This window comes from Daucus carota, chromosome 1 (assembly GCF_001625215.2).
Source record: "Daucus carota subsp. sativus chromosome 1, DH1 v3.0, whole genome shotgun sequence".
Taxonomy (NCBI): Eukaryota; Viridiplantae; Streptophyta; class Magnoliopsida; order Apiales; family Apiaceae; genus Daucus; species Daucus carota.
This window is the reverse complement of record NC_030381.2, coordinates 55,608,033-55,632,468: the sequence shown is the minus strand read 5'-3', so window position 1 is coordinate 55,632,468 and position 24,436 is coordinate 55,608,033. Positions and strand designations below refer to the sequence as shown.

Below are 24,436 nucleotides of genomic sequence, written 5' to 3'. Positions count from 1 at the left end.
TGAGTATATTTGTTCAGTTTATAAGCATAAGTACTACTATCAATTGCACCAACAAATCATGATCTTTTGGGGGCCTGTGGTGGGTTTGTGGTTTACCCAAGTTGTGCAATTGGGCCAGTTTATTTCGGCTTATTTTCGGATCCGGAATTCGGGACTTGACCCGATTTTCGGAAAAGACTCGGGATTTGACCCGGGTTGTCACATATGGTATTCAGAGCCAGGCTCTCGAAAGTTCGATTCGTCAAGTTGCCGGAGGTGGGGACACGAAGGCTGGTAGTATTATCCCGCAATGGATAGAGATCCGGAGGCGGGGACACGAAGCCAGCTGGTATTATCCCACAATGGCTAGAGAGGTTCGATCTGGGTCTATGGGCTATCCGTTTCGACCTGACGAGGATGTCAGAAATTTAAGTGGGGGAGTTTGTAACACCCCAGTCCCACATCGAGAAGAGTGAGTATGTTTGTTCAGTTTATAAGCATAAGTACTACTACCAATTGCACCAACAAATCATGATCTTTTGGGGGCCTGTGGTGGGCTTGTGGTTTACCCAAGTTGTTGCAATTGAGCCAGTTTAGTTCGGCTTATTTTCGGATCCGGAATTTGGGACTTGACCCGATTTTCAGAAAAGGCTCGGGATTTGACCCAGGTTGTCACATGATCAGTTCTCCGTTAATTTTCTTTCAGAGGCATCATCTAGCAACTGGTTTGTGGTGAATTTTTTTAATCCACTTTGATAGATGTTTTTTTGGTTGTTCCGCATTACCTTACATTTTCAAAACACAAAAAAAAACCGTATAAACTTAAATATAGAGATGTTTAGAGCATGCCCGTGCCTCGCACGGACTATAAAGCTAGTATATATGTAATGTTTCAAATTAGACCGACCAAACTCTAACATTTTTATTACATATTTAATATATGTCTTTTTTTTGATAAATATATGTCATTTTTGTTTCATAACTTCATTTATCAACCGTGATGATGTGATTGAACATGATGATGTGATTGTTCAATCGTTAATAAAATTCGATTCGATCTTCAATCTGCATCGAAGGATTATGTCGTATATAAATTAAATCCGGCATAAACACATTAGATATCAAACATTAATTAGCATAACTATATTTAATTTTATCATCTTACTATAAATCTAAAATATCGTCAAAAATATGATTTGATTCAATGTGATTGAACTTTGAAAAACTTAAAAGATGGATCTTCTATATTTTAATGATAACTGAGACTTACGAAAAATTCGAATATTCATGATTATTCTAATTTACTGTCACACACATATACATGTAAAAACAAACATTGAATCATTTATTTATTTCATAATTAAGATATGGCCGTTTGTTTCATCACTTTATTAATCATCATATAATCTGACAATAAAATCATACAAAAACATTGCATACATTTATTTATTACAGATCAAAAATATTTTGCGCCAACACAAAAGTTAATCTTTAAAAAAAACATGCAAAGAAGACTTTGTGTATATTTTATTTATAATAATCCATTTTATAAGTTTATAATTTTGCTTGTTAAAAAGGAAATAGGTTGTTCATGTTGCAAATCAATTTACAGGTGTGAAAGCTCTGTTTGGTTGGATGTTGTCAACGTCTTTGAAAAACAGATCTCCAATAACCTAAACTTTATAGCACCTCTTTCACCGCCAATATTTCGCGGCACCTCAAAATTTTAAATTTTCACTCATAATATCCCCCATCATTTCGAAATTCATACATTTATATTCTCTCTTTTCTGTTATCCCACACAAACATACACGCTGTCTGAGAGCGAGTGAGAGAGACAGCGAGAGAGTGAGAGAGATCGGGAGAGATTGGCAGAGACTGGGAGAGATCTTCAGATTAGACCAATCCTTAATCAATCTACCCAGGTAACTCTCTAATCCGTTTCAATTGCTCTTTTATTACGATCCCAATTGCATTTATGTAAGGATTTTAGATGTGTTTAGGGGTTTTAATATGTTTTTACATGAGCTGTTGATGTTTTGGTGTTAGATTTTGATAATTGATTGAATTTTACAGGAGCCCTTTCCGATTAATCATGGTGAGAGAGCAAAATATCGAAACTTTCTACTCCAAATTGCGCCAGTCTGCATTATCTTCAGCTTCCAACACTCCTTTACTTATATTCCCTTCGACCTCTGATGTTGATTCGCTTTGTGCTTTAAAGATTATTGGCCATGTTCTTGAATCTGATTCGGTAAGGTATGCGTGTTATCCTGTTTCGACGTTTAAGGAGATCCATAAGTATGCAGGGTCTAGTTTGAGTAGTGTGGAAGAGGGTGAGTTTGTTACGATTTTGTTGATTAATTGGGGGTGTCATAGGGATTTGAGGAGGGTTCTTGATGTGGGTCCGATGGCACGGGTTTTTGTTGTGGATAGTCATAGGCCCATTCATTTGCATAATTTGAGTGATTTGAATGAGAGGGTTGTGGTGCTGTATACAAGGGATGATGAGCATCAGGCTGATTTGGCGTATGATTTTGATGTGTCGGCTTTGGCTAATGCGGGTGATTTGGATAGTGATGATGATATTGAGGAGGATGAGGAGAATAGTGATGATGAGGATGGGAGTGATGGGGAGGAGGAAGAGGGGGGTGGGAATAGGAAGAAGAGGAGGGTTTCGGATGAAGGGGAGAAAGATCCGGTTAAGCTTTATAGGAAGTTGAAGAAAGAGTATTATTATATGGGTACTTTTCATGGAAAGCCGTCTGGGTGTTTAATGTATGAATTGTCTCATCTTTCGAGAAAGAATACTAATGAGTTGCTGTGGTTGGCTTGTGTTGCTTTGACTGATCAGTTTGTTCATGAGAGGTTGACAAATGAAAGATACCAAGCTGGGGTCATGGAGCTTGAACAGCATATTAATAGTTCTGGGAATTTGGATGGTGTTCATACAGTGACTCTTAAGGATGGAACAAAGGTTTCTGCACCAGATGCTTCAAGAATTGCATATGAAGATGAGCCAAGGCTGATGTTGTTACAAGAATGGAATTTGTTTGATTCAATGCTGTGCTCTTCATACATGGCGACCAAATTGAAGACGTGGAATGACAATGGGATGAAAAAGCTTATGCTGCTTCTTGCTCAAATGGGATTTTCTCTTGAAGAGTGCAAACAGAAATTTCAGTACATGAGCATTGAGATCAAGCGTAAAATGAAGGGTATGTTTGAGCATTTTCTTCCTGAGTACGGCCTTACTGATTTTTACTATCGAGGTTTCTTGCTTTTACATGGGTATAGTTCAAAGATATCTGCAGCTGATGTTGTGTACGGAGTTACAGCCCTCTTAGAGTCTTCAGTAGAATCAGATGGCTCTTGTGCTTCCAAACAGTTCGGGGTGGCATATGATTCCTTGTCCTTAAACAAACTTGATATGCTGGCCAGTGGAATGCAACATGCTATCAAGATACAAAGGGCAATTCTTAGACAAGGAAGCACAGCTATTACTAGGAAGGGTTCAATCCGAAGTGGTAGTAAATTCAGGTGGGTAAAACTTGAAGATTCATCTGACGCAAAACTTTTGGGATATCCTCAGGCTTTGACAAAATTCGGGTACTTTCTAATGGATGCTTTGCGGGAGAAGGGAGCAACGTTGAAACCTCTGATATGTGTTTGCTATACTCATGAGAGAACTAAGGTACTGATGGTTGGAGTTTGTGGGAAGCCTCGACTTGGGGCAATCCAAGGGAATGCATTCGGGATTGCTTTCAGAAATGCTGCTGAGGAGACTGGAGCTGAGTTCTTTCATGAGCTATTTGAATCCTCGTGGCTGGTTTTGGATGCAGTTGCTGTAAATTCATTCATGATTAGGTTAACAGAGAAGCTTTGGTGAAGGAAGTCACTTAAAAGCTTATTTAGATCAACTGTTTCACTTTATATTTAAAAGGTTTGTTGTGTATTTGATATAATCAACATTTGCATGCTTTTCTTCATACTATCATTTTTTTTAAAATATAAGTCATCTGTCTTAATTGACATTTGAAAGTTCAAGAATTGTCTCATTTGTAGGATTTATATCTTCTTCCTTCTGGTTTGAGACTGTCTTTCTTTTGCAAATTACATCTACATGTAAAATCGTGAACTAGTTCTCTGAACTGCCAAAGAAAGCTTTATAGTTATATCCAGCATTCAATATATGCTAATGTCTGCTTAAATGTCCTAACTTTGTTATGTTTAGGTCGTTAACCATCTCTTATTTGTTAAACATATATCTAGGATTGTTAAGCTAGCTATGTGCCAAGATACTGATCAAATTCCCTTTAATACTCTAGTATTTGGCTAGACCTCTGAATGAGCAGCGACTGGAAAATGTCTTGAAATATTTGGCAATTGACATGTACTTCATGAAATCTTGTTGATCTCATGGATAACAAGTAAACACTTAACTGCATGACCCTTGCATTAGCAGGTCCAGCGTATCCCCGGTCTTATGCTTCATGCAGACACTTGACCAGAATCATTTATGACTTTAGTCCTGTCCCAGTCCCAGTCCCACTGTGCCATGTCTACCTTCTTGTTTTGACTTTTGAGCCTGTCACCTTGCTCATTGCTCGCTGTTGAGTTATTGAATCATCACTATGGAGCCATAATAACAATGCCATCTCTTGAAATTATCTGTTACGTGCCTTTAAGCCATGGAAATGATATTAAAAGTATTAATCGTTTTTATATGAGAATAGTTTTGATAAGGATGTGTTGCTTGGGATCACTCAGGCAGGATGATGGGAGCCAGGGTGGCGAGTCATTCTGGGGTTGTAACAGCGGAGCTAGCAGAAGCGTTAGCCTTCAAGAAGCTTTAAGCCGGATAAAATCGAAGCATTGGAACAAAGTTTTGGTGGAAAGTGGAAACTGACTGCATTATGGTGGTGCAAGACTGCAACTCTGCAAGCACATGGCAGCTTAGAGCATCTCCAACCAGTACTAAACTGTTAGCTATATCCAACGTGGCAGAACATATAGCTAATGAAAAAACAAAAAACCCTCTCCAACCCATGTCTGTAACTAAAAAAACTTTTAGATAATCAGACTTGGTTCTCCATATTTACAATCCGCTATAGATCTGTAAGGTGATCCACGTCATCTCCCTCCATTTTCCATCTCCCCTCCCCCACACCTTCCCACCAGTTTCATACTTTTTTGGGTGAAAATCAATGATAGAATATTATTTTTAAATATAGCTATCAATTTTAGCTAACATGGTTGGAGTAAAACACATTTGTGGTTATCCATAACTTAGCAAACTTATATTTTATTATATTTTAGCTAATCTTTTTTGCTAATGTGGTTGGAGATGCTCTTAGTTTCATTAACTTCTCCGTTTGGTTTAGTTGTACATGATTGGAAACAGCTAATGCAAGTATTCCAAGTATTTCTTTAGCAATATATTTGTTTTTTGCCAAATTAGCAATTTCTTAAACCAGCTATCCAAATGTATTTAATTTAGATTTTATAAATATATTAAATTTGAGTATATCTAATCATGACTTTTTAATTATCTTTATAAATCTCTGGACATTCGACCAGTAAATCATTCTTAAAAATTTTGTAATATTTTATTGAGATTATCAAAAATTTTGTAATCATTCTTAAAAATCGAGGCTCTTTCATAGATAAACCATCTTCCAGGGTCTGCAGACCATTGAGAGAGCGATTCACAATTATGCGTCAACGCAATAAGGAGACAACACCGATCTGCTCGACCAACCTGGTGCAAGAGCAAGCCCAATGCAATTTCCTATTTTCAACCCCTAAAATATTATATAATAATGGTTACCTAAAATATAGGGGACCAAAAAGTTGTTTTGCTCCAATGGTATTCCCTATATTGATCCCTTATATTTCAAATTCACATATGCAACTGAAATAGAGAGAGAAATTGCAGCGGAAAATGACAGAAAAACAAGAGGATATATGAGCTGGTGATGACATGGAGAATATAGGGGTTTGCTTTTTCATCCCTCAAATAAGGGGTTGAACTTTCTCTCACCTAAAATAAATGAGGGATAGGGAGTTGCGTTGGAGTTGTGTTATTTGTTCTCAATCCTCAAATATTGTCCATGTAGACTAAATATAGGTAAGGAGTGGGTGTATTGGAGTTGCTCTATGCAAATCTATGATTAGTAGTCTAGTAGAGGTGTTGATAGATTTTGTCAGAAAGCAAGCAAATAAGGTGGCACATAAGCTTGCCAAAATTCCTAGTGTATGGTTTTTGTTAAGGATAGGCCCTGTTTGAGAATAAGCTGTTAGCGGATTGAATTAGATGTTTTGACTAGCTGATTTAAATAGATGTTTTGACTAGCGGATTGAATTAGCGGTTTTTTGTAAAACTGTTTGGTAAATAGCTGTTTGATGAGCTTTTGTGACACATGCCCAAACCGCTAACCCTAAAAGCTCCTCAAACTAGCTTTTTGAGTTTAAACTTCTATTTCAATCCGCTAACTACCAAACATTAACATTAGCGGATTGAAATGGTCAAACCTCTAAAATACTTAAAACCTCTAATTTTATCTCAAATCTCTAATTTCCAAACACCCCCTGTATTGTGGATTGTTTGATGATTCAATGAAGAACAACTTTTACTCCAAAAGAAAATGGAAATGGATGATTTCTTGAAAAAAAATAATTATAAGATGTTTTTGTGCCCATATGTATCATGGTATTAAGAAATTACTCTCGTCCCTTCTTATATGTAAATTTTAATTTTCGAAAAATTTGACTAATTATTGACTAAATAGTAGTTTAAATTATTTATTCATTAATTTTAAAATCTGAAAATTATTTATTAAAATAGACAAAATATACTTTCTAATAATATAATTCTTATTATTTTTTAATTACATGATACATGTGAATTTAGTCCATTTGACTAGTTAAAAGTCAAAATAGACATGTAAAAAGGGAAAAAGGAGTATTTCAAAATTAGTGAGATTTTATAAATTTTGTACTTTAATATGAATTTTACAAGATTTTATTTCAACTTTGTTAGATTATACAAATTTTAAAGGCCTGGTAAATTTCATTTATGCATAGATATGGTATTAATTGAATTTATTAATATTTGTGAAATTGTTAATACTTGAGTTTATTGAAATACACAACAATACTATTTTTCATAGTATCTGAAACTAAAACATTTAAATAGATATCGAAAATCTTTTTGTTAAATTATTTCAAACTGTTTCAGTCCGCCTTGTAATCTCACAAGAACTTCTTCGTCGTGTTATATCACCCAACCCTCCTCTCATTATATATATCCATCCATTGTAGACGATAAAACCCTTCCACATTTTAAAGGTCCTGTGATCAGAGGTACGAGTTGTGTTATATCACCCAACCCTCCTCTCATTATATATATAAATCTATACAGACACAGACTCATCCATCCGTAGACGTTAAAACCCCTCCACATTTTGTGACACATTCTAAAGGTCCTGTGATCAGAGGTACGAGTTTTCTTTGATTTTCTTGATTTGTAAGTCTTGTTACTGGGTCCAAATTGAGCTTAATTGATGTGGGTTTGTGTTATTTTGTTGATTTGTGAGTTTGGTTTTGTTCTTGATGGGTTGATTTGATGTAAAGTTTGAATAATTGAGTGTTGGGTCGGGTCGTAATGTTTGATCTTTGGAGGAGTTGATTGGCTTTTGATGTGGGTTCTGGGTTCTGATTACTGTTGGTGCATTAGGTTTTTCCTTTTTCTTGTCTAGTAGTCAAGTGTTATTTTCTTGAAATGAGATTTTTTCTTGTCTAGTAGTCAAGTGTTATTTTCTTGAAATGAGATTTTTTTGATTAATTGGGTAAAACTGTTAGGGTTAAGGTCCTGTGATCAGAGGTACGAGTTTTCTTTGATTTTCTTGATTTGTAATGGGTTGTGTTTAATTGAGCTTAATTGATGCGGGTTTGTGTTATTTTGTTGATTTGTGAGTTTGTTGGGTCGGTTGGGTCGGGTCGGGTCGTAATGTTTGATCTTTGGAGGAGTTGATTGGCTTTTGATGTGGGTTCTGGGTTCTGATTACTGTTGGTGCATTAGGTTTTTCCTTTTTCTTGTCTAGTAGTCCAGTGTTATTTTCTTGAAATGAGATTTTTTTGATTAATTGGGTAAAACTGTTAGGATTAAGGTCCTGTGATCAGATGTGGGTTGTGTTTAATTGAGCTTAATTGATGTGGGTTTGTGTTATTTTGTTGATTTGTGAGTTTGTTGGGTCGGGGGTCGGGTTGTAATGTTTGATCTTTGGAGGAGTTGATTGGCTTTTGATGTGGGTTCTGGGTTCTGATTACTGTTGGTGCATTAGGTTTTTCCTTTTTCTTGTCTAGTAGTCCAGTGTTATTTTCTTGAAATGAGATTTTTTTTATTAATTGGGTAAAACTGTTGGGTCGGTTGGGTCGGGTCGATTTGTAAGTAAGACGCTGTAATTTCTTGGATTCAGTTTTGTTATATTGTGCGTCTATTTGTAGGGATATTTGAATATTGTTTGTCAACTATCGATTTGAATATTTGAATATTGTTTTTACTAATAGGGTTTATAAAATTTTCAGATGGAAGCTGTTGTTCTGAACGATCCATATGAGCGGGCAAACATGAGGTATTTGCTGAAGATGAGGAATATCATGAATATCTTTAATGTGAATGCTGGTGCTGAAGCTCAGGAAATTGCCAACTTGATGCAGCAGAAGGCAAACATCGGATTCCAGACATTGCAACTGATGTTTGCAGACACTCCTGGGCACTTTGCAGTGCTATCTGACCTAAATTCCTTGCTAGCACAAGTGAAAAACCGACTGGCTGAGCTAAATAGAAGAAGAGCATATCGTGAACATGCTATGGGTAGGGTGCAAGCAAATTTTCAGAATCATTTGATTGATGCATCTTTTTTGGAGGTTGATAATTGGGGTACCGCGACGTATGCAGTACACTTGCGTGATGCATATGGATGGATGGGCTCAGTGTGTATCAGCGACGATCTTCCAGTTGAAACTCGGAATATGCTAATTCATTTGCTTGCTAATGCCAATTTGCTGATCTATGTGGTGACCGGGGAGGGTGCTAACACCCTTTTAACTCCGGCGCATCAATTTCCGTTCCCCAATTGAATTGATTTGTTGAGGATTTTGATATCTGTTGAAACTGCATATGATAGTTTAGACCTACACTGGGAGATCTGTTTAAATCAGTGCTTTGTAATAGCTAGTTGCCTTCCTATTGTGAGAATATGTGACCGCTGTTCAATACTTATAAAGTAGATCTGTTTGGTTCAACTTTGAAGATTTGAAGATGATATCTTCTGTTGTTCAATAAAGCTAGATATGCATATTTGAACTTCTTCAGTATGTAAATTTTTTAATTTCCTTCAATGGCATTGTCTTGTTAAATTTCTGTCTTGTTAATGTCGTTTGGGCTGATGTCGTATATCAGTCCAGAACTGATGGCTTTTGTTGGATTTAAGTGTCCAGCTCCAATTGCAAACAGCCCTGCAGGCTGATCCCCATCCATGATCTGCCTTCCTGAATGGTCAGTTATGTGAGCCCACTTACATGAGGGCAAGCCATACATGAGGGCAAGCCATGGAAGTCCCTGACATGATAGTGAAGTTCACTCTTCTAGAATCCTCTGGAATCCCAGCGGGGCCCAAGTTTTGAGGCCAAGCCGAGATGATGTTGACCCCTGGAGCTATCATATCTGGTTTCAGAATGGAAGGGTCCATAAAACTTGGACCCCTCGACGAAAACTGAGCTACAGCTGGTGCTCTTGATTTTCCAATGCTAGTTCCCCCAAAAATGATTTTAGCCCGAGGTTTTCTTGTAGAACTAATATATTTTTTCAATTGTACGGATTCTGTGAATCCTATCAATGTGGCTGGCAGAACATGGACATCAACAGAATCTTCGTCGTAATTTATCTCTGTATTTGCTAGGATCATAGCAGCACCGCCAGCTTCCTTCACTACTTGACCTTTTTCTGCCCTTCCATTGATACCTCGATCACAGACCACCATTTAGCCTCGGACTTTTGCTCGTTGAAGAGAATTCTTCATGCAGTAGTCACCTCCAGATTGGCTGTCAGCTAGATAAACAAGCTCAAGCTGTTCCTCAGCACTTGAACTATTGACGAATGACGCACAATATACATTGCTGATTTCAGAAATACAGTAGTTAAACATGAATCCAGTATCCTATATTGTCAGAGAGCATGAATTTTCCTAGCTAAAAAGGATATAGGATATGTAGAATATATACTCCAGTTGCAAACTGATATTGTGGAGTTGGTGAAGTTAAATCCATCTAGTCAGGGACTAAACCAGGACAAAATTGTTGGGTAGATACTTTTGAAACGGGGTAATAGGCAAAAAGATCACTAAACTCATGGCCAACTTGCAGTTGGGTCACTCAACTCAAAAAGTTTGCAAACGAATCACAGAACTAGATTTAATTTGAAGTCAACTTAGTAAACTAATAAAAGGTTGCATTTAGGTTACTGCGCCGTTAAATATCACTTGATTTAAACGGAATCTGTTAAGAAAAATTAAAAACTTTGAAGAAAATACAAAAATTGATTTTGTTTTTAAAAAAAATGTGAAAATTTTGAAAAAACTTTAAGAATTCAAAATTTTTGAAATTTGGAAAATATTATGCATCTTTTTTAATTTTCAGAAATTTTGATATATTTTTTGAATTTTCAATTTTTTTTATTGTTTTCAAAAAAATTGGGTTTTTTCGAAGTTTTTTAAAATTTTCCATATTTTTTTTATAGGTTTTTCAAAAGTTTCATTTTTTTAAGTTTTCAGTTTTTTTAAAAAAAAAATCGATTTTTTAAATTTTTTTCAAAGTTTTTTCAAGATTTTAAAAAAAATCAATTTTTATATTTTTTTGAAAGTTCTTTTTCATTTTTTTAATGGATTCCGTTAAAGTCAAATGATACTTAACGACACAGTGGCCTAAATGCAACTATTTGTTAGTTTAGTGAGTTGACTGCAAGTTAAATCCAATTTTGTGATCCATTTGCAAACTTTTTGAGTTCAATGACCCAACTGCAAGTTGGCCACGAGTTCAGTGATTATTTTGCCTATTAACCCCTTTTGAAACCTACTTTCTACATTAATATACATATAGTTTACGAATTTCAACAATTTTTATCAATACATCAAAATATTCATAGATAATTCACATATATACAAATTTTCAAGGCAGGAATATTTAAATATGACAATTTTTTAACTTAAATTCGTAAAAGTTAAAAATAACAAAAATAATAATATACTAATCTCCGTCTCTGTAATCAGAAGAGACTTAAATTTCACAAAAAAATCAATAGATTATGCATTTATCTTGGCAATTGAGAATGGAACATTCACATACTTAAGATATTTGCGGATCATCTCATACATGAGCTCTGCCTGCAGCACACTTGAATTTATTAGTGTAAATCAAAGAAAACAGGTAAACAGTCAAAGGAAATGGTATAATTATCTGGTCCACCGAGTTCGTAAACTTTTCCCATGCTGCCAATAAGGTGTTGGTGTGGTGGTAGAGATCTTGTACCCTTTTGCGGGAGGTCGACTCCCCACATTGTAATCAATTAGCAGGAAAAAAAAATAAAAAAATTCCCATGCTAAATAGCAAATAAGTTAGCAATATGGCTGGCGTATAACAAGATTCGTTAATTTTCAGAGACCTGAGGTATTAAAAGTTGAACTCATTCCCAAAATATATAATAGCTTATGAGAATAATAAAATTATCCTCACCTCTGGTATTTCTCGTAATACAGCTTCCTCGGAGGCAGCTTTAGCTTTAAGATTTCTAGAAGGAGACGAGGAGGAAGCCCCTAAGCATGAAATCTGTATAAGTCTCGTAATACTACTATGTTCTTTGGAGATCTGCAGAATTGTTAAGAGCAAATATGTTTACGAGACCCGGTCCAAAAGATAAATTTAAAACTACACTCGCGGAGAACTCCAAATTTTAGTCTGACATTAGATATCAGCCACTTTAAACATGCTTAAAAAGGTTAATAGTTCATTAAGTACTTATCTGCTACTCGACGAGCCTATTACAATAAGTACTTCCTAAAAGGTAAAAATTCGAACAGATGGGATCATGGGAGTACTAAAGATGGACCTATGCCAAATCCAATGTTCCTGGAAGGTATAAATTTGAACAGATGGGAGTACCCAAGATGGAGCTATGCCATAAGCCCATAACCCAAAAGAAGTGTGGCCAAGGCCAGTAGTTTGGATTACCAGTGTATGAATTCTGAAACCTCAAGTCACCAAGACTACTCCTGACATGTATATTAACAATTGCATTTTTTGCCAGTGAGACACGGCACCTCTAGAACCTAAAAAAACTGCTAGCTAGAAAACTTGTTGCTTTTATGACTGGGCTGTTGATATAGGCATTTTAATTTTCATATCATAAACAATATTGAAGATGCATAATAATTTAGATTTTCAACTTGCAACCTAAAATCCAAAATGGACTCCGATCCTAGAAATAAAATACAAAAGAGTTAAAAAGGAGACGCAAATTGTTTCTTTAGTGTGACTTGATAATAGATACAACATGCAAGTATGTGAATCTATTAATCTACTAATCTTTTGGGCTGTACCACTTCCTATTATTCTGTTAATAATATCAGTTTGTAACTTAATATCAGAAAGGAAGAATATGACAAACAAAAAAAATGAGTCTCACTACAATAACAAAAATCAGACATAGCGTATAATAATTTTTTCAAAAACAACAGATGAGATGTAAAGGAAAGAGTATTAAAATTTCACACGACAAAAGGTCTAAAAAATATTATTTTAAATTAAATGGATTTCAACGTCATTTTCTTGAAAAATGATCTCAACTACAATTTAAAGATACAACTTGAAATGAACGTTTTAAATTTTCTTAAAAAGACACGATTTGAAGTTACGTTTTGAGCACAAAACACGATTGTAATCATCCAACAGGCGTTTTGAAGTGACAACATCTGAGACAAGCACCCTTTCACGCAGAGAGGGCATAGAGCACGGAACACAAAAAGTTACTACTCATGACATTATCTTGGCTCTCTTTCAAAACTAACTAATACGTTCAATCATTTTTCAAAAACAATTAATTTTTTTTCAAGTTTTCAAAACTAACCAAGCTAATTGTTTTGAAAACGGGCGACCCAAGCAGCAGAAATTTCTCAGTTAGGGGCGCCCCACGCACGGACGACCCAAACCAGGAAACTCCCCGTAGGAGTCGCCCCTCCTACGGGCGTCCTCAGCTACATGAAAGGAAGCCGTGGTTATACAGGGCCGTTTGGGACTTTTTTGAGGTCCTGTGCTGACTTTAAGAATGAGGCCCTTCCAAATGACAAAACAAAATTTTAAAATATTTAAAATAACATGATATCATAAACAAAATTAGACTACTACAACTGAAAAATTGTTTTTTTTAAGTAGTTAGACTTAAATATGACTTAAATAATGGTAAAAATAATGATAAAAATTAAAGAGATATTAATATTATATTATATTTAAATAATGGTAAAAATAATGGTAAAAATTAAAGAGACTTAAATTAGTGTTTAAATAAAATAATAGTAAAAATTAAAGAGATATTAATATTATATTATATTTGTCATGAGTATACAAAAGATAGAAAGAAGTAGTAATAGATTGGGGGCCCTAAATTTTCATGGGCCCTGTGCTGTTGTACTTGTTGCACTCCCTCAAAACCGGCCCTGTGGTTATATGCTAGAGTACTGTATATTTATTTTCATTGTTTATTAGTTTTTATGGGGCATTATGCTAGTGTAATCATTGGAGCATTACTGGTTAAAATACAATTTAGATGGAAAAATGGAAAATAAGTCAGGGCTCCGTTTAATTTAATTTATTGAAAATATTGAAATTTGAGTCCTTGTCAGAACCTCGGAGTAATTATTTGAGTCTTTATAAGCGCAGTTGTAATTATTGTATTTATTACTACTTCCGTCACTTTTTACTTGTCACTTTGACTTTTTGCACGTAATTTAAGGTGATTAAAAAACATACTTTTACTTATTATTTTTAAAATTTTCTTTTTCTGAATTAAAGTTTATAGTTTATATTTTTATTCACAAAAATAAAAAATAAAAAATAATAAGCGGAATTATGTTTTTCACTTAATTTAAATTACGTGCAAAAAGTCAAAGTGACAAGTAAAAAGGGAAGGAGGTAGTATATTATCGTTATATTACTACTCCCTTTGTCTCATAATAAGAGTCGCTTTGACTTTTTACACGTCATTTGAGATGTAAAAAAAACATGCTTGTACTTATTATTTTTAATTTTTTTTTTCTGAATAAAAATTTAACATCTATATTTTTTATTCAGAAAAAAAAATTGAAAAATAATATGTAGAGGGATGTTTTTTACACCTCAAATTACGTGTAAAAAGTCAAAGCGACTATTATTATGGGATAAAGACAGTATCTCTTGTGTACTCGATTCTGTATAGACGTAATCGAAAGTCACGCATGAATCATTATTTCCATTTATCTGTATACATTTTTGTTGTTGGTATGTCTCATGACTCTCATCAATTGTATACATTTAAAAAATAATAAACTTTTATATTATAAAACACCATTATACAACTACTTTCTTCCACTATCTTCATTATATAATAATATAAACACTATTATATCCACTATTTTCCTTCATTATCTCAAATTTATTATTAAATATAAATGAGTATCTTCATTATACCCACTTTTCATCTAACTTTCCTCATTTTTTTAAACTTTTTCTTGGTCTCCGTGTCCCTACCAAAGTTGGGACTAGGGATGAGCATGGGGTCACTTTGGGTCAGAGATCGCTATAACCGACCTTGATCCCCGAATCCAAACCCAGTTCCCATCCCCGGCCTGATCCCCATGGGGGATTATTTTTTGATCTCCATCCCGGCCCAATCGGGATACTCGAGCTGATTCGTGAATATTTAATTTAAACCAAAATTTCTAATTAAATATTTACATTCATAATTACCTAGGATACAACCATCTTTCTGGTACAATTTCTGTGTCAAAAAATATATTTTTGTTTTTTTGATAGATCAAAAAATATATCTTTATTTATAAAAAAGACTATTTATATTTTTATTTGACAAAATTAGAATTAAAATGGTTATATCATAATTTTATGTGTTTATTTTCGAGAACACGTTATTGTTAAGAAGTATTATTTTTATAATTATTTATATTTGTTTTTTAAAAAGATATTAAAAAGTTTATATTTTAATTTTATTTTTAGCATTATTAAATTATCTTCTAGGTAAATCACTATCTAGTATATCTATTATACGAAAACACGTCTTTTGCCGGAACAAATTTATTCACTTGAAATAACATACTTGTCCTTCCAAACCTGCATAAATTTTAACTTTGAACAAATTTATCTATTATAAAGGACATATTAATCCTTCCAGACCTGCTTCCGGACCTGGCCATCTCCCCGTAAAAACCCTTCACTCCAGAGTCCCAACTTCAATTCTCATCTCAGTGTCTCTCAGATTATACAATGAACGACATGTCTATCTCTGTTTGGTTGCTCCTCCCCCTCCCGTGCACCGGGTGCGTCACTCACCTTCTTTTTGATAAGGGCTAATCTGCGTCTCCTACCTCTCCCACCTGAAGGTACAAACTCATATCTATACATGGTCACTTCTGTGCTTATCTTCACTGGCAAAGTGTATGACCGTGGTCTTCAATAAATTTATAGGAATGGGTTTGGTGGAGTTGTAAAAGTAATTGCAAATTTTTAGGTTTTAGGATATAGAGCTTACTTGCAAACCCTGGCTTTGGATCTCTTCAAAGCTGCAAAAGCGTTGAATTTGCTTCTACTGTCTTCGTTTCCAACAATGTACAAGTTGCAATCATGCTTAATGCCAAGGCAAGTTTTATTCATTTCCTAAAATATGTATAGACAGGTTCTATTTGTCAAAAAAAAAGAAGGATAATCAAACGTTTCGACTTTGCACGACTAGCCTCATTCTTAGTGTGAGTCTATATATCATATCTATGCTACTATGTTTAGTGAATTACCAGTTCTAAGTGTGCATCTTGGGCCCTCTGACATTTTGTAAAGGGAGCGAGAGAGATACCATAATGATGCATATTCTAGCTTATGACTTTAACTTATATCATGCCCCAGAGGTTAGGAGTGGTGCCTTGCGTCAACCATTAATTTTATTACCTGGACAAGAATTCACATTTACAATTAGAAGAGGGGTCGGGACTACTGATTGTGTCAGTGTTAATTATGATGATTTTGCTAATGATGTTGATGCCGGAGATATGCTTCTCGTTGATGGTAAGTCATAAATCATAATGCCCTATATCTTCTTTCCATTAGCTGTATAATCTGAGTTACCATTGCAATTATTATTTTTCTAGTGTCGTAACCATACTACATGCTTGAAATTGCTTTCTACTTTTAGTCAGTCAGATTTCTATGTCAGATTTCTATGTGAAGCATAAGCATGCAGGCCACTTGGATCATGGGATTTGACCCCGTAAATGAGAATGGGAATAAGAAATACATTTTGTAGTGCAAACTCATTCCTATTCTTGTTATCAGGATTTAAATCTCATGATCCAAATAGCACCTTTGTAACAATATTGTAAGCAGGCACCGAGCTGAGCAGCTAATCATCTGGCATTGTGTAATGCAGCATAATTCTAATAAGCAGTGTTTCTTATGGTTTTATAAATTAGTCTCTATATTACTTTATAAGTTGGTACGTGGAGGTTAAAATACTTTGTCGATTAACATTAAAGATCCTGATGTAATATTTAGACAATTTTTGCCGTTATTTTTATGAAAGAAAATAGATTAACTTTAATTGTATTAGTGTGTCACTGCATCTGCTCTATGTTGTAGATGGTATGATGCATTAGTGGTCAAGTGCAAAGATGAAGATTTGGTCAAGTGTGAAGTTGTTGATGGAAGCGAGCTCAAATCAAGAAGACATCTAAATGTCCGCGGGGAAAGTGCTACATTGCAATCCATTACTTGTTAGCCCTTTACACCCAAAATGATTTGTATATCTATGTACATGTTTTTCTTTTTAACTTTGGGTGATAGCTGTACATGATACTAACTTGTTCTACTGATGTTCATTGTAACAGAAAAAGACTGGGATGATATTAAGTTTGGAGTGGACAATAAAATTGACTTCTATGCAGTTTCTTTTGTTAAAGATGCTGAGGTGGTACATGAATTGAAGGCCTACTTAAAAAGTAAATTTATTTTAGATATTATGACCTCAAACTGTCATCATAGCACTGATGTATCCTACTTGAGCTCTAACTATACTCATGTTTTTTAATTTCTTTGATGGGTTGTGGTGTGGATATACATGTTATTTCAAAAATTAAAAGTGCAGATTCCATACCAAACTTGCAATCTATCATTGCAGCATCTGATGGGGTATATCATATTTTTATCTGTTTAAATTGGCCTTTGAGCTGTTAATTGGTTAAATTTGGGCCTTCGCTGGAAATGTATGAATAATTTACTTATGTAATTCATCACCGGATTCAAAAAAGATATTCAAAATTATGTTGGATCCTTTGTGTTATAGTTTGCCCTAAATGTTAAGATCCCTAACATTATGCGCTAAAAGTAGTATTATGTTGCTCCTTTCAGGCCATGGTTGCTAGAGGAGATCTTGGTGTCGAGCTTCCAGGTGACGAGGTTCCTTCATTGCAGGTATAAATACAGTCGCTATTTTTAATGGCCAAAAGTGAGCATATAGAGTGACCTATGTTGCTGATTTCATTCAATATACCGGAATTGACTTTTTAGTCCCTCATGGAGAGATTATTCGGTTGTATCGTAGTATGGGAAAAGCTTTTATAATGGCAACAAATATGTTAGAAATCATGATTGTTCATCAACACCTAAGCGAGCTGAGGTATTAGACATTGCAATAGCTGTTAAAGAGGGTTCTGATGCAGTTATTCTTTCTGGAGAAACCGCCCATGGGAAAGTAAGTCATTTTGTATGAATCTTCGTGTTGCAAGTACATTATTTTGTGTCAAATTGCTAGACCTGTTCATGCAAGTGGAGGCCAATACAATAGAAGACCAATATAATAAAAGCTACCGTATTGTGTGTTACTGGATTTCTTCTATTTGTGATCTTTTATCATACAAGGAATTTCTTAATTTTATAAATATGTCCTAATTATCTGGAGGATAGGTTTATTTGGAAGATAAGTAAATAACTAATTAGCTACTGTTCTTGTTTATGTATTATTTAGCTTATTGTCTTCTCTACTAAAAGCTCTTGCATCCTTTTTCTAAAAGCTCCTGTAAGTCCTGGTTTATGAGTTTTTGCAAGTTTTTCAATTTTACCCACATATGTGAGTCAAGATAGAAAATAAGACCGAGAAGAATGCATAAATTATTCTTATTTGTAATTCTCTTTATAATTGCAGCTCTCATATGTATTTGTATTAGTTTTCCTGTAAGAGTAGAAATATGTTTTATCGAATATTTGTGTGCGAGTTAATTTGTAATGATAAACATAATGTGATGTCACCTATCCTTTATAGAAATATTGCTCAATTCTCTTACAATCACTTGCAGGCACTTTATCATGCCCTCCCAATGGACCACATTACTGGTTCCAAGCTTCACAACAAGCTCGAAGGAGAAATCAACTAGACCGCTGTGCCTAAGCTAATTGATAAGATGACAAAAGAAGGCTTCGTTGAAGCTCAAAGCAATAAAAGACTTGGTATGAGAACTTAGCATTAAAATTACTTTCAGTGCATGAATCAGATTTGTTGGTCGATGTTTACATATTCCTTTTATTTCTGAGGCAAGCGTTGATCCATTCTGATCTGAATGAGAAAAAATTGCATGAAGTCAAGGAATGAGATGGTGGAAGTTCTTTCGGCACATTATAAATGCAAGTTTCTTTAATTATCCTGTAAACAGATTTTCAAATTATGTCGATAGGAGCTGGACGAGCCGCAAAGGAAGCTGAACCACTCAGAACTTCAGACAATTGGTACGTATTTGATCAAATAATTACTATTCTAATTTGAAATAAATGATTCAATACTTTAAGTATGTAATGGTAACCTAAAAGCAAACAGAGGAACTTGTCTACTTGTGACGGAGTTCGCTCCATTTGATCAGATCTAACTTGCATGATAGGCAAGTCTGATGCCTATCAAAACGGATCCGTCAAGAGTGACCATACTGTTGTAAAGATGAAAGAGCATGGAATCCCCAAAAGCAGAGCTCAGGTTTGTCTGGTCAACAACTGCCTTAAATTACCAAGTAAAAGATGTTTTGCTTTCTGATTTTCTATGTTTAGTGACCCAAAATCCTGTAATCTGACTTCTTTTAATCATGCAGGCAGCAGCTTCTAAAAGAGTTTTGCACAAGTAATAGAATTTGGCAGAACCAATGGAAATCGTGACAATTGCAGTTAGTTTGATGCAATCATGTGTAGCAAGTCGTCGTCTCAAAGCAAGCGGTCCAGGAAAGTGCTGTAAGCTTCCAACCATGACTGTGTTTTTATATTTAGTTAATTGTCATCAGCCATTAAAGAGGTTCAATGTTAAGATTAATACTCCATATATACACACCCAAAAATTATCATTTTATGATTTCAAATTTTTGCCTGTATATCCCCCATTTTCATTATTTATATGTATCTACCCTTAAGCCTCAGGATAAGAGCTTTCGGTGCAGAGCAGAATGGGAACATAACAATAAAATCACATATTTTTATTACATTAATGACCAATCAACCTGATTTATGGAACAAAAGTAATCTTAAACGACTCTTTTGTAGAGACTTAATTTCCCTTTTTTTTTTTGACAGGTCAAGGATCCTATCCTTTAGTACCTAAGAATGAGAAGTCTCAAGTCGTCTGAAAAGAATCGGATCGTATGGCCTGATAATTTCCAGAGTTTCTTTCCACTAATTCCTATTTCATGAGACATAGACTTGTCTACTGCATGTATCACTTGAATTAGCTTTTTTCCTTTCTTTGTCGATCAGTATTTTTACGCAGTATACATTCTCTCCCATTTTATACGACACCCCGTCTACTGAGCATTTTTGTGTCTCTTTGTAAAATTAAGTGATTCATAGTTTCATACCAGGCCCGTGCCTTGCACGAGCACTAGTGCTAGTTATATACTAATAAACTATATTGAAGATTTTCCACTAAAATGTGATTATCGGTGGGCAAAAAATGATTATCGGTAGAAATTGAAAATTAAAAGCCGGCAAACGAATTTCTGGTATTGAGTGCAGATTCAATTTATGATAGTTAATTAGTTACACTGATGATGTTTCGGCCAGATGAAAAGGGCAGGAGCTTTCTTATGGAAGAAATTTTGCATATCTGAAGATGATCGATCTGTCAACCAATCAACTTACTGGAGAAATTCCCAGAGGGATAGGCAGACTTCAAGAACTCAGGGGATTGAACTTGTCAAGAAACAGGTTTTACGGGAATGTTCCACTGGAAATTGGCCAACTGAAAGTTTTAGAATTCATAGACTTGTCCACAACCACAAACAACTTTTCAGGTGAAATTCCTCAAAGCATGTCTGGACTAAATTTTCTTGCATATTTAGATCTGTGAGACAATAACTTCTCGGGAAGAATACCATCTGGTACTCAACTCCAGGGATTTGATATTTCCACGTATGAGGGGAACGCTGGACTCTGTGGTAAACCACTCACAAACATTGGTCCTGGAGATGAACCAGTTGATCACATCCCGCCTTCATTCCCTGAGTATGAAGCTGATACTTTAATAGCAAGTATTACACATCCAAGCATGACTGGTACTAATCAGATCAATCAAATATACATATCCAAGTGCAATCTGAACTCAATATTGTTTGATTCCGGGTTTTTCTCTGAATATAGTTATTACTACTTATTTCTATACTTATCTTTCTGCTAAATTGGCTAACAATATATGAAGTCACGATGTGTCAACTCAAAAAAAGCAGCACAACCTGGATCTATCTGGCAGTTGGTGCATACTTCTAAGTTCTAAGACTGTTGTTCCTGGTAAAACTAAGTCTCATACATTCAAAGGATACAAGACAGAGCACACAAGTCCAGTATACAACACAACACTTGTTTTGTGGGCTCGGTTTACTGTTTTAGAGAAAACCACACCGTTCGCGGCAAATATTGTCCACGGAATATATGATGTTAATTGTGATGCAATGGTATGAGATGATACTAAATGTCAAAATCTGCAACGAAAATTCAGGAAAACGTAAATTTTACCAACTGTCAACTTTTGTCTATTCAAAGTAGCAGAAATGATCTAACGTTTACAACTTACCTGTAGTGCGTGCCATTCTTTTAATCAAAATTACAGTCTTCATAAATCAGAAGGCATAAATGATAGATTTTCTTATGAAATTCAAAATTGACTGAAAGCAGAAACAGAGTAAAACTCAATTAAGAATCACCACATCGACATGACCACTGGTTAATTGAATTCGTTTTGCAAGCCATGCTGAATGCCTCGCACTAGCCATTTGATATTTAGTACCAGAAGTACTAAGTTCTGGCGGTAGTCCAAAATATCCAGTTTGACGAGTATCAAAAATGAACCTCCGGAGCATAGGAGCATATTGAATGAGACAAATTGCAAGCTCGGCAGCAGATGCAGATCCAGCAAATCCAGCATACTCTACAGTCTTAAGGTGCTGATGCAGACACATTACATTTTTTTGAGCATACTCCGAGAGCCATTGCATCTGAGTAGCAAATGCATTCATCTGTAAATCAACATAAATTCAAGTCATATCTGCCTGTCATGCCAACTTCAAGGGAAAAGTGCAACATTCAAACAAGTTCAAGAGTAAAACACAACAACTGATGATAACAGAAGGTGCTAAAGTACAGGGGATTCGAATTCACAGGTTCCAAGGAATCCAGAGAATACTTGTAAGAGGAGCCTAGGGTATAGACGGCTTAAAACAAATATTGAAAAAAATTCAATTGAATATCATACGCGATGTATTAACTGAGAATTGAGAGAATCTAATCAGTAAATAGCAAAAATAATTATCATATTTAAAATTGTATATGAAAGGTGCATCCAACCTTCAACTTGAATGTATGCAACAAAGGACACGCCTCTATCAAGGAGGTTGACATATTAAGGCTATGATCCGGAGAGCCAAGCCCAACTACAATCTCCAATTGCTTAACATTAACAAAAATCGGAAATCCAGTAACTGCAGGGTATATACCTACAAAATAAAAATGGATCAAAAGCATCAAGGTTGTTCACAGACACAAGTAATCTTGTCTGAGCAAGAAAATTATCATGCAACTAACCAATTAGCAACACATACACTACAGCATGCAGCGAACTAACCTTGCACCACTCAATGGACAGTTTTTCAAGCTGCGAAGAAAAGCTACATAAGGTATCCAAGTGAGGAAAATATGACCCTCCAAAAGTAGCATCCACAAGCGATGGAATACTATGATACTCCACATCAACTTCATTATCATTAACTACAATGGAAGTAAGATTTGGAGCAGATAGATGAAGCGTTTTAATGTTGAGTAACTTTAAGCAGCAAACAAACTCCACATGTTTGACTGTAAGGGACGAGACCATGAGTCTTTGGTGGTGTTTGGAAGAGGCAGCGTCATCTGGACTGGCCCTGCAGCCATGAACAGACAGACGTTGAAGATTGAGACAATTAGTTAAAACCCACTGAAGCAGAGGTCCTTTTATACTCACTGATTCCAAGTAAAGAGTTTTAAGTGTAGTATTGAGGATCAAGGCAGGATCACTGGTAAATATGTTTAGGAAATTGATATTTGGATAAGCATAGTATCCAAATACAAGAACCAAATTGCGAACCTCTTTACCAAAGGCAAAATTGATCCAGTTCTGAAAATAAACAGCATAAGAACTATGGAGGGGAAAACATATCCGGAAGGTATTGAGATATGGAGCTCGATTTGCCCTTATAACCCGGTTAACCCAATCAACAAAAACCCTGTCAGCAAATATATACATATCAGAAAGCATCCGACAGTCTTTTAGAGTGGCAGCAGTTACCGGATCACTGAAATCTAGATCCATGAGGTTAGTCCACACATGAGTCCACCTCTTGGAAAGAAGGCTGGTTCTTCCCACTATTTTCATATCATTGACTAAAGATAGCATGTAGACGAGCACATCATCCGGTAACTTGCTTATTAAATCAACAGTACCATCATCATCACTAGTAGTATTCCCCAAACCCCGATTTAATTCATTTAAATAAAATTGAAAGGACCTTTTCTTCTCCATGGCGGTCTCATGTTGTTGACACATATCTTGGAGACGTGCCCAAACATCCATTGCACAAGTCGATGATTTCTGAGTCAGTAATCTTGCAAGTAAATAAGGAGAGATGGTGGCATATATCCATGCAACAACAACAGCATCTTGAATTATCATGTCATGATCAGTACTAACATTAGGCGGGGTACCAAAACTTGGATCAATCCGATGGAGAAGATTATGATCCCTAGCAGTATCACGAAAAAGACTAGACCAACAAGTGAATTGGATTCTGTAAAGATCAAGAACCACATTCTTAAATCTTGACACACATGACTCTACCAATTTTTCTTTTATATCCACCTGACTATTACTCATCAACCTTCTCTTCTTCGGGACATGTTGTTGACACATATCGCGTAAACATGCCCATGCATCCATGGCTGTAGTACAATTTCTAGTGAGCAACCTAGCAAGCAAACAAGGAGAGATGGTGGCATAAATCCACGTGAGAACGAGCGCGTCTTGACTGACGTCATCACGTTTACTGAGTAGGATGATAGCAGTAGAGAGTATTGGACCAGGAACAGAAGGATCAATATGATGGAGAAGATTATGAGTTCGAGCAGTGTCACGAAAAAGAATGGACCAACAAGTATATTGGACTTTGTCGAGATCAAGAACGAGATTTTTGAACATTGGCATACATGATTCTACCACAATGTGTTGGATGTAGTGAGAATTCAAAGTGTATGTGTTGGCTGATCTGCTCGAAGACATGAATGATACTGGTTATCTAGGGTTAGCTCTCTGTGTTACTCGATGAACCCCAGAGTAATTGGTAAATTTATGCCTTCCCAAAATATTGACAAGAAGAATAAATACCCTTTATTAATAGGGATAATTAATTCATATGTCCTTTAACTTTGGTCCATTTTTGGTTCGCGTCCTTGAACTAAGTTTGTCAATATGCGCATCCTCAAACTTTGTAAATTTCCAATTCATGTCCCTCTGTCAGTTTTTGACTAACGGAAGTTAGTGAATTAGGGTTTTGAATTTGGGGGTTTTCGATTCGATGATGAATTGATGAAAGTGATG

The 24,436-nt window shown here is 35.4% G+C and overlaps 2 protein-coding genes and 1 long non-coding RNA gene across 7 annotated transcripts; all 3 read left to right on the top strand.

Moving 5' to 3' along the window:
- Positions 1–1,612: 1,612 nt before the first annotated feature.
- On the top strand, positions 1,613–5,163 carry LOC108214949 (uncharacterized). 2 transcript variants are annotated; one of them, XR_001805839.2, is made up of 3 exons: positions 1,613–1,904; positions 2,056–3,922; positions 4,750–5,163. XR_001805839.2 is itself a non-coding variant. In XM_017387224.2 (2 exons), the coding sequence occupies exon 2, from the start codon at positions 2,075–2,077 to the stop codon at positions 3,866–3,868; it is 1,794 nt and encodes a 597-aa protein (XP_017242713.1). In that variant the 5' UTR covers positions 1,613–1,904; positions 2,056–2,074; the 3' UTR covers positions 3,869–4,029. The 2 variants fall into 2 exon arrangements, 1 of the variants encoding a protein (XP_017242713.1); XM_017387224.2 differs by lacking the exon at positions 4,750–5,163 and having other exon boundaries at positions 2,056–4,029.
- A 2,010-nt stretch (positions 5,164–7,173) lies between these two features.
- Positions 7,174–9,402, top strand: LOC108214683 (uncharacterized). Its single transcript, XR_010288290.1, has 2 exons — positions 7,174–7,478; positions 8,569–9,402. It is a non-coding gene; the product is annotated as an uncharacterized LOC108214683 (long non-coding RNA).
- A 5,943-nt stretch (positions 9,403–15,345) lies between these two features.
- On the top strand, positions 15,346–20,214 carry LOC108214483 (pyruvate kinase isozyme G, chloroplastic). Of its 4 annotated transcripts, XR_010288289.1 has the most exons (11): positions 15,346–15,683; positions 15,769–16,359; positions 16,930–17,063; positions 17,178–17,288; positions 17,698–17,760; positions 17,857–18,040; positions 18,642–18,792; positions 18,996–19,068; positions 19,200–19,309; positions 19,422–19,557; positions 19,894–20,214. XR_010288289.1 is itself a non-coding variant. In XM_064086167.1 (7 exons), exons 4-7 carry the CDS (start codon positions 17,386–17,388, stop codon positions 18,717–18,719), a joined length of 384 nt encoding a protein of 127 aa, XP_063942237.1. In that variant the 5' UTR covers positions 15,346–15,683; positions 15,769–16,359; positions 16,930–17,063; positions 17,178–17,385; the 3' UTR covers positions 18,720–18,985. The 4 variants fall into 4 exon arrangements, 1 of the variants encoding a protein (XP_063942237.1); XR_010288288.1 differs by having other exon boundaries at positions 17,178–17,760; positions 19,894–20,212; XR_010288287.1 differs by lacking the exons at positions 15,346–15,683; positions 15,769–16,359; positions 16,930–17,063 and having other exon boundaries at positions 17,089–17,478; positions 17,891–18,040; positions 19,894–20,210.
- Positions 20,215–24,436: the final 4,222 nt, after the last annotated feature.